At 33.4% G+C, this 10997-nt stretch overlaps 1 protein-coding gene across 1 annotated transcript; it reads left to right on the forward strand.

Moving 5' to 3' along the window:
- Nucleotides 1–6601: 6601 nt before the first annotated feature.
- LOC139897203 (very-long-chain aldehyde decarbonylase GL1-5-like) lies at nucleotides 6602–9832 on the forward strand. The gene is made up of 7 exons (XM_071879871.1): nucleotides 6602–6767; nucleotides 7256–7634; nucleotides 7730–7837; nucleotides 8502–8702; nucleotides 8774–8875; nucleotides 9008–9181; nucleotides 9614–9832. Exons 1-7 carry the CDS (start codon nucleotides 6676–6678, stop codon nucleotides 9770–9772), a joined length of 1215 nt encoding a protein of 404 aa, XP_071735972.1. The 5' UTR covers nucleotides 6602–6675; the 3' UTR covers nucleotides 9773–9832.
- Nucleotides 9833–10997: the final 1165 nt, after the last annotated feature.

The following is a 10997-nucleotide window of genomic DNA, read 5'->3' on the forward strand; positions in this document are numbered from 1 at the left end:
TCTAATTTACTTTTATGGTGGATTTGGTGGTTGATTACGAGTTTGGTTTGGAATTTAATTTTGATTTGGTTTTTAAATTTGATTACGGTTTAACATATATGAAGACAAGTTACAAGAAAATAAGGTTGGTTATTAGTGGGTTTGAGTTTATAGAGATGAAGCAGAGGATTAGAAAGGACTCAAGGAGTATGTTAAGAGTACAATCTTCTAAGGCTTTCCTTTAATTCGCTGAATGAGATTTTGGATCAAAAAGCTGGTTGACTAGTATGTGAAGAAATGGTGTTAAGAAAATAGGATTTGTATTTTTTTGCAGAGATGAAATATGACAAAATTACATGGGTCCTTGTGGTATAAGAATAGATAAAATACCAAAAATACCCCCTCATGTGCACTGCACATGATGAACTTTAACAGAAAAATTTAACGTTGTTACTGGATTCCCGGTGAAACTTTTGCTTACCACAATGACCCCTCAAGTCGAAAAAATTCTTTGAATGCCACTTGTAGTTTCGAACAAAACACAGGGACTCCCCATGTAATTTTGTCTAAGTTAAACTTCATTTCCCTCATATACTAAAGAAGATGGTTTGGTATATTTAAAATAAGGGAAAATTGTTTCAAAATACATTGAACTTTCACTAAATTTCTATTGTATGCGTTCAACTTTCATATCTCCTATTTTATGCATTCAACTTTTAAATATGTATTATTGTATGTAAGCAATGACTTATATAACAGGTATCCAGTTAATAAAGTTAATTTTTTAACGCAGTTGATCCCTCAATGATCGCTAATTAAATATTATATTCATCATTTATTCTTGAAGTTCATCATCTTCATTCATCATACCAATATCACAAATCCTAAATTTTTTTAAAACCCTAATTTGATACTTTTTTCCCGAATCAAAACCAAAACCTTCAAGTCAAAAATTACACTTATGATTATATACCCTAATTCTTTATAAACCCCAATTCCACATATGATTAAACAACTATCGGAAATAAAATTGCACAAAAATTGTACATCACCAATTTTACCTTCTCAATTTGAAACATACAAACGGATCTTGTTCATCTTCATCACAAAATTGTATGTACATCATCAATTTTACCTTCTAAAAAAATCACCAATTTTACGTTCTCGCTTCGTTCAACCACTGGCCACCATAGCAGTTCCGTTTTTTGTTGACGTCGACGGCGGTTATAGACCCGGTTGTGGTGGCGATAAAGCACTGGTGGCGCTGGTCTGTCTAAATCGTTATCTGGTCTCCTTTAAATCGTTATTTTTGTTAACGATGTAAATCATTATCAGATCTAAATTGCAACAAGCTCTAAATCGTTATCGTTATTAGTAGCCATATACAATCACCGATTTCTAGGATTTTGTTAAATTTTCGCTTGATTGTTTTTGAGTTAGTGCATTAAAACTAAATAAATTTGCTATGTATCTGTTGCCAAGAATAAGAGGGTGATAACCATCCAGGCATAGCCTGGGTGGCCACCAGGACTTTCAATGAAGCAAGAGGTCACGGGTTCGATTTCCTTCAAGGCAAATACCTTGGGGCGAGCTCCATTTAGTGACTGATTGACTAGAGGATGCTTTGCCTGGTAGCGGTGGAGGCCTGACTTGCCGTTTACCCGGGGTTTACCAACTAGAGGGGAGCCATTATGGCTCGTCGCTAGGGGGGTTCCTCGTAAAAAAAAAAAAAAAAAAAAAAAAATAAGAGGGTGATGAATAAGATGGACCAATAAAATGATGGAAAATAAAATTTGATTATCTTCGTATCTATATATGAACTTAAGTTAGTGGAAGATGATGAATAAGAAAAAATTAAATAAAATAACAATGGATGATGAATAACTAAATCGTATTTTGTGATGGTCGTTCAAAGGTATACTTGCTCATAAGTGAAACAAGAAGAAATCAAGTTCTCCATTTATTTTGTTTAGTTAGGCATTAGGATGACCGAGTGTTTTTGTGTAATTTGATTTCTTATAGTTGTTTAGTCATAAATGGAATTAGAGTTTATATTCATCAGTGTAGGATGAATGAAGATGATGAACTTCAACAAGAAGAAATGTTAAACATATATTTAACTAACAGTCGTTATATTGAGGGACCAACTGCGTTAAAAAATTAGTAACATGATACATGTTGTATAAGTCATGCTTTGCATACATTAGTACGTATTTAAAAGTTTAATACATACAATAGGAGATCTGAAAGTTGAATGCATATAATAGGAATTTGGTGAAAGTTCAATGCATTTTGAAATAATTTTCCCTTAAAATAATTATTAACTAAAATATATAATAAGGATCATTAAGGTTTGATATATTCATATTTATTCATTAATCATTTGTATATATGTTACTCTTGTGATGCACTGATAATTTTTTACAAACTAGTTAGTAAGATACGTTGGAGTGATCTGGGAAAAAAAAGGTCATTAGTTTATTTTAGTAAATGAATGAATTGGCTCATCCTATAAATTGAGCATGGAAACATCATCCATTAGAGGTTTAAAAATAAAATAGATTAATAAGGGTGTATTTTTCCGACAAACTTATAAAATTTTATTGTTGCTTAAGCTTATTATTTTAATAAGCTCTAAAATATAAGTTTTGTTTGTCATGCACCAAATGTAGAACTTACAAAAAAATAAACTCTTGAAAAAGAAGCTCTTAAAAGTAGTTTTTTATTTAAAAAAAACTTTGAGCTTATGATATCAAAAGCATTACAATACCCTTTATTTATATAATTTTACATTTTTTACTTGAGTCTTTTAAATAAATTAACAACAATAAGCTCCAGCTCTAATTAATTTATATCAAACACTTACAAAAATAATACATAGTAAGTTACAGCTTTCAGCCTTTCACTTATAAAAATAAGCTTCTGACTCCGGTTAGAAGATTCAGCTCCACACATATGTAATAAATACGTTGTACGAAAGAAAATAATTGGTGGAGCCTTGTATGCCGTTAAAAAGAGAAAAAGAAAAAAGTAACTTGCCTTAACTGGTGTAGTTATTGCATGGGACTCAGCTGTATAAATATTGTGGCAAATGATGAGATAGAGTTATAGGCATCTCCTCCCACTACAATAATCAATCTTGTTCAATTCTTTCAAAGAATTCATCAATGGCTGCAACTCCTGGAATTCTCACTGACTGGCCATGGAAACCACTTGGAAACTTCAAGGTTTTAACTCTTCACTGCACCATCTCTATCTTTGGCTCTATTAGAATAACTTAGCTGGTTTATTGAATAGTAGTATTATATATTGTTTCGGAGAAAAATTTTTGAAGTGACCGGAGAAAAGGTCGTAAATGGTTAGGAAATAACCCGGTTATGTCCAGTGTATATGATTAAAAATACCCACCTTTCCGTGAGGCACTCGCCCTCTGCTATTTACTTGTTCAAGGGAAAAATCTTATCCGTTAGAATATAAATAAGCATTTATACTGCTATTATTTTTTTAAATATCATTTTTCAAATAACATAGGCACATTGGGTAAAAAAAACCTGATCACCAAGGGAGGATCCTGTATAGAATAACTTGGTTAGTCAGCTGCCCTGACGATCAAAAATTGTTTTAGTGCATTTTTATATTCCGGCATCTTAAGCTATTTTATTATTATTATATAGTTTTTTAACATTTTGCCCCAATCGAAAAAAATCCCTTAATCCGCCACCATTAACAAAAAATTTTCTATTTGCTAATTAGTAGAATAGTACGGATTAACACCAAAAACCAGTTATTATGCAATTTCAATTTTATGCGAATGAATTTAAAAGTTTTGAGGGTCTAAATAAGCTTAGCTACTCGAGCTAAACTAGAGTTAAATTTAAACGAGCTCGAGATTGAGCTTGAACGTATTTTGATCATCATTCAGTAGAGGAGTCATGGCTCTAACTTCTTATACCAAACATGAAACAAGCTATTTAGTAATTGGTAGAATAGTAGGCACAAAAAACCAGTTATTATGCAATTTTAATTTTACGCGAATGAATTGAGATTTTCAAGGGTTTAAATGAGCTGAGCTACTCGAGATAAACTAGAGTTGAGCTTAAATGAGCTCGAACCGAGCTTGAACGTATTTTGATCATCATTTTGTAAACAGGGCATGGCTCTAACTTCTTATACCGAACATGAAACAAGCTCAGGAATCTAAATGAGCTTTCATTTATAAACATTAATCATTATTTTTATAATAATGGTATTTAACGATGGTTTAATAACTTGAAGGGTGTAAGACTTTGTTCCCGAGTCTTATTTTGGAAAGAAAGGAAATGAGGTCGAAGGAAAATAAAACGAATTAGTGTTCCCGAATATTATGTTGGAAAAAAGGGAAAGGAAGTCGAGGGATTATTATGCCTAATCTTCCCTTCCAAATGGGAAAGATCCCAAACCCCTTCGTTTTATCCCCTTTCATTTCATTTCATTAATTAAAAAACTCAAAAAAAAAAAAACGTTTCAATTCATTAATTAAAAAACTCAAAAAAAAAAAAAAAACGTACATTAAAATAGTTAAAATAAAAGTAAATGAGAGAGAAAGTTGTGGTGGGGACTTGAACTTTTAACCTCACACTTGAGGTGTCAGGTCAATACCAACTAGGCTAGGTGACATTTCGATTACAAATAGTTTATCATATATTATAAGGTAACTCCCAACGGTTACGCACTTCACTCCGCCCAGAGTCTAGTCCAGGAGGACACCAATGACAGCAAGGTGTCCAGCCTCTAGTCCAGGCTTTAGTCCAGCTCTTAGTCCTTGTTTAAGTCCTTTTAAATCATAAGTCTGGAGGGAAGACATGCATGTATGTACATGTGGTACTTTTTGTTTTCAAACTTGTACATTTAATTAATTAATGGAAAGAATGAATGTCATTGTTGGGAGTGTTTAGTCATGGGTTGGTCCTGGTTAGTCCTAGGAAGGAAGTGCTGAGGTGGCGCTGATGTGGCGGACCTGGACTAAAGTGGAGGAATTACTCCATTGGGAGCTCTCTAACTACGAACTTAAAAACGGTTGGAATAAAAAAAAAGTCTACCGATTTGCCATAAGTTCAGAGTATTTACTCTATTGTCATCGTGAACAGTAACGCACTGTTTCCCAATTAGTATACCTAAGTATAATAATATAATAATAAGTTAATAACTATTATGTATAAACACGAATCAATCAGCTTGAGCTTGTATAACATCAATCGAGCTATGCTCGAGTTTAATATATTAGGCTCGACACAAGTCGAGCTCAAGCTCTATAAATAAAAATGAGGTAAGCTCGAGCCTAGTCGCTCACAAGCTCGACTCGGCTCGTTTAGACTCGTTGTGTAGTAGTAGTATTAATTTGGAAATTGAGTAAACTACTCAACTTGAGAAAAATTGAAGTATGTTGTTAACTTATATACATTATATTGATTTGTACATCTAACCTCACTCTCTATTTGTTTTGGAATTGGTCTAAGTACTTGGTTTTGGCACCATGGGTAATGAAGAGCATATATGACTACATGACTTTAGATGCGAATGAACGAGATTATACCGTACTTTTGCTTGTTCCCTCTATTGTGTATCGAATACTCCACAATCAACTTTGGATTTCACTATCTCGTTACAAAACTGCCGTAGGCAAAAACAGGATCGTCAATAAGAACATCGACTTTGAACAAGTCGATCGTGAAAGAGGCTGGTTCGTAAATCATCTCTCTTTATAGCATTCAACGCATCTTTCTATTATTGAATCTTTTTATTAAAAGGCAATCAAACACAACGTTGAATTGCTTATTAGATTACATATTTTTGGCTTGCAGGGATGATCAAATAATATGGAATGCACTATTAACATATGTAGCATATTATTTCTTAGACGGAACTAAACATACTCCGATTTGGAGGTTAGATGGAGTGATCCTTGTAACGTTGTTACATGTAACTGCGGTCGAGTTTTTGTATTATTGGTTTCATAGAGCTCTACACCACCATTTCCTCTACAATCGCTATCATTCTCATCATCATTCTTCAATTGTCACCGAGCCAATCACTTGTATGATCTCTACCTATTGTTTCATTTTTGTCATGTTTCTTATCAAGCTTGTAAAACTCGCTATTCGGGAAGTAATCGGTCGAGACATTGGAGCGACTAATAAGCAATTTAGGAATTAATCGGATTGAACTTTAATAACTTTATATAATAAATCTCAAAATTATATGTGTAAATATTAAAAAAAATACCCATAAATATTAACCTAATTGTCCAAAAGCATACTTATAATCGATCATTTTGTTCAAAAACTCTAAAATTATAACTTAAATTAATGTTAAATTGTTGACCAATTTTGACTTCGACCTACTTTGACTAACAAATCTGATTTTGACTCATTAACCGACGTTGGCTAATTAATTGAACAAGATTTTGAAACATTGGAACGGAATGTTTTAAAAAGGAGTAATCGTGAGTAATCGGAGTTTTTTACAACAATATTTCTTACTGTTACAACAATTGGACTTTTATATAAATTTGATTAATTCATTGATGCAGCTGTGATTCATCCTTTCGGAGAACACGTCGTTTACTCGTTGCTATTTGCAATACCACTGTTGGCCACTGTCCTAACGAAGACTTCATCCGTTACGGCGGTTATTGGATATATAACCTACATTGATGTGATGAACAACATGGGCCATTGTAACTTTGAGCTAATCCCCAAAAGGGCCTTCGAAATCTTCCCTCCCCTCAAGTACATCATGTACACTCCTTCGTAAGTATATATGGTTCGGTATTCACTGAATTTGCTATGTAAAAAAGATCATGTCACTACAATTAAGTTTGTAGTTTTTATGACATTTTCGAAAAGGTTTTTCACGCTTAAAAGTGTGAATATATGTTATAAGTGTGAAAAAATATGGCGTTAAATATTTTGATGCGTGAAAAAATATGGCGTCAAAAATTTTGATGTGTGAAAAAATGTGACGTCCAATTTTTTAAGTGTCACTAATTTTTTGACATTTTTAAGTGTCAGTGAGTTGTTGTGTTTAACGTTTTTAAGTGTCAAAAAATTTTCTGACACATAGGTGTCAAAAACGTACATGTAAATTTATTAACACTCTAAAATGTCAAATATAATCAAAGTTTTCAAAAAAGGAAACTTTTTTGGTAGTGTGTTTTTATCCATCCCATACTTGGAAGTTAAAATGTATCCATATGAGTTCAACACTACCAAGTTTAACTCACTTTTCGTCTTTATAGGTATCATTCTTTGCACCATACACAATTCAGAACCAATTATTCGCTATTCATGCCATTTTACGACTACATCTATGGCACACTTGACAAATCTACAGATTCATTGTACGAAAAATCACTCAAACAAGAAGAGGAATCACCAAACGTGGTACATTTAACACATTTAACGACACCAGAATCCATCTACCATATGAGGCTCGGGTTCTCATCTTTGGCATCTAAACCCTACGCTTCGCCCAAATGGTATCTACGAATGCTATGGCCCGTCACATTCTTGTCAATGATATATACCAGGATTTATGGAAAGACATTAGTTGTTGAAAGAAATGTTTTTAAATACCTCAAATCACAAACTTGGGTCATTCCAAAATATCAGAAGCAAGTATGTATATGCATTTTCACCCTTCTCTACTATTTTGGTATTATTTGTATATTTCACATGTAGTAAGTTTTTTATTTCTTGTAAATGTTTGTTAGTATTTAACGGATTGGGAAAGAGAGGCGATCAATGGGTTAATTGAGGAAGCAATACTCGAAGCAGAGCGAAAAGGCGCAAAGGTTATAACTCTAGGTCTACTCAATCAGGTTCGTTTAATATCGATTAGTATTAGTATTTAACAACATAATATAACACAAAGTAAAATGAAAAGTACATGGTGCTGATGTCATGTTGACGCCAGTTATTTTGTCTTTTTCCTTTTTCTTTTTTTTTTGGTAAAAATATATATATATATATATATATATATATATATATATATATATATATATATATATATATATATATATATATATATATATATATATATATTTTGAAAGGCAAGTTGTTGGCATCGAATACTCTCATTTGCCACGCACGCACGCGCTTTCGGGCAGGAAACCCGAACCGCATTACAGGGATCCGAACCTTATACCATCCCGAGGGACAGGCGGTCGGACCTGGGTCCTGAATACGGGTCGGTAAAACCTTCCCCGGGGTAATTCGGCTTACAGGAAATAAATCCCACGAATATTTTTAAGGGGAGAGATTCGAACTTGAGACCTCCCCACCCCCATCCCAATGCACAAGTGCAAAGGGGTGAACCACTGGACCACAAGGGTGGGTTCAAAAAAATATATTAACCCGGCCGCAACGCATGAGCTTCATAACTCGTTCTAACTAAATCACAAATGATATCAATTTATTAACCAAATGTGATTTAAAACTTATGCCGCAATCAACTGCATTACGTACGCCAATAAATATTTGCAGCGGGAAGAGCTAAATAAAAGTGGGGAGCTATTTATCAGAAGAAATCCAAATTTGAAAGTGAAGTTGGTTGATGGGAGTAGTTTAGCAGCTGCTGTTGTTCTTAATAGCATTCCAGAAGGCACAACTCAAGTTGCTTTCAAAGGCAAGTTCAACAAGGTTGCATACCCCATTGCTCTAGCTTTATTGCGCAAGGGCATTCAGGTAATTCCACTTTATATAAATTGCAAACTTTTTTATTTTCTAATAATTAACACTAACTGAACCCATTGCAGGTTGCAATATCTAACAAAAATGAATATGAAAAGCTTGAAACAGAGATGGAAGGAATTGACCTTGAAGATAAGTTGCTCCTTTCACATACTTACTCGCGGAAGGTAATTAACAATCTATATATCACTCGCGGAGTATTATAATTATAATTAATAATTCATAATTAATAGTGTAATAATTATTATAATACTCCGGGATAGTTAATTAAGATAGTCAAAAACTTCATATGTACTCAGGTGTGGTTAGTTGGAGAAGGATTAAGCAAAAAAGAACAGTTTAAGGCATCAAAGGGAACACATATCATTCCATTCTCTCAATTCCCTCCAAACAAAGTGCGCAATGATTGCTTTTACTATACTACCCCTGCAATGTTGACTCCTAAACATCTTGCGAATGTTGACTCTTGTGAGGTTAGTACCAAAATTACATGCTTGAGAGTATAGATATTGATTTGGGTAAACGGATAAGGTCTTTGACGGTCATGATACTTGGGAGGGCACGTATTACCTACTACTCAAATGTACGTGAGTTAATCGTGCATTCCTTGACTATTATCAACCATTTCCCTGGCCACCACAAAATGTACACGGTCTAACCGGGTCACTCAAATATTGGGTCTCTACATTAACTTATCATTGGACTGGTTTTCAGTTCAATAGTCCCCTATTGTGTATTTTCATTGATCACTTCCAATATATGCTGCTAGTAAGGTTTGAACCTGATACATTTTGTTAGTATATCATGATTAAAATTACAAAGTTATCTTTGGATAACCACTAGACTTTGATTTCTTTTAAGTATAACAGTTAGTAATATAAGTTTTTGATGTTTGGGTGGTACAGAATTGGTTGCCACGAAGGGTGATGAGTGCATGGAAAATAGCTGGAATATTGCATGGATTAGAAGGATGGAATGTAAATGAATGTGGAGATGAAATGTTCAACATTGAGAAAATTTGGCAAGCAAGTCTTCAACATGGCTTTACTCCTCTCACTAAATAATCACTTATCATTTCAGGGTTAATTTGGTATTCGTATTTTACTATACATGTCTAAAGTTTATTTCTAACGTGGTACAACTTTTAATAATTAATTATTTGTAATGGACAAATTTTTTTTTTTTGAAAGGCAATGTTAGTGGTTAGCTCACGAAGTTAATTCACGAAAATCCCCCCCCCCCCCCCCCCCCCCGAGACTCGAACCCTGGTCTCCTCGAACACCATGTTAACATGGTGACCAATGAGGCAAAGCCCCATTGGCATGTAATGGACAAATTAATATGATGCATATTATTATTATTGTATTCGTTTTTATATTTATGTACAAAATAACAATCTAACTATCAGATCTTGAACATAAACTTAACAAACTATATTAAACAAAGAATCAATCGAATACACAACAATCAATTGTTCAAGTTATGTTGAACAATTGTAGAAATCACACACTAGAACAAACAATAAGACAGCAGAACAGATTCAAGATGATTGAAATTGTAAAATACAAAGATAATATGAAAACCCTAATTTGAGAGCAAGATTGATAATAGTGTGTGTTTTTTATGAATGTATACAATGACTGAATAATCTGAGCTGCTCATGTTAAGGGCTTTTTATATCCCTTGCTCATTACTTGGGCACTAATCTTGGACTTTAACCTTGACAATCCACATCTTTAGCCCAGCAAACCATAAACTTAAATTCAAGTGCCGAAGTCCAAATAACAATAGCTTTAAGCCCAATACCAGCATAATCTAACACTGCTACTTTAATCAACAAATCTGCACAAAACTAGATTAAGTTACAAATAAAATTGGTCAATATAATCAAGCCTTTTAACGCTCCCCATAATCTAATTTGTAAACACATCTTTTAAATTAAGATTTTTACAAAAAAGATTAGAGGTAAACCCTTTGTAAACAAGTCTGCAGTATTTAGGCTAGAATCAATTTTTTCAATTTTAAGAACACCATTTGAAACTTTTTCTCTTACATAATACCAATCAATATCAAAAATGTTTGGTCCTCTCATGTAAAACAGGATTGGCTGCAATTTGTATTGCAGGTGAATTATCACAAAATAATTTTATTGGAATTAAATTTTCAAGTTTCAATTCTGTTAAAATTTTTAAAATCCAGATTAATTCACAAGTGGTTGCACCCATTGCTCTATACTCTGCTTCTGCAGAGGACCTTGTAACAGTGGTCTGCTTTTTTCTTTTCCAAGAG

The sequence above is a fragment of the Rutidosis leptorrhynchoides genome, chromosome 3 (genome assembly GCF_046630445.1).
Source record: "Rutidosis leptorrhynchoides isolate AG116_Rl617_1_P2 chromosome 3, CSIRO_AGI_Rlap_v1, whole genome shotgun sequence".
Taxonomy (NCBI): Eukaryota; Viridiplantae; Streptophyta; class Magnoliopsida; order Asterales; family Asteraceae; genus Rutidosis; species Rutidosis leptorrhynchoides.

Bases quoted from the DNA above. Each gene is read 5' to 3' on its own strand.
- LOC139897203 (XM_071879871.1), top strand. From the start codon at position 6,676: ATGAACAACATGGGCCATTGTAACTTTGAGCTAATCCCCAAAAGGGCC. The intron at 6,768-7,255 runs GTAAGTATATAT...TCGTCTTTATAG, and splicing joins TACATCATGTACACTCCTTC to GTATCATTCTTTGCACCATA. The intron at 7,838-8,501 runs GTTCGTTTAATA...AAATATTTGCAG, and splicing joins CTCTAGGTCTACTCAATCAG to CGGGAAGAGCTAAATAAAAG.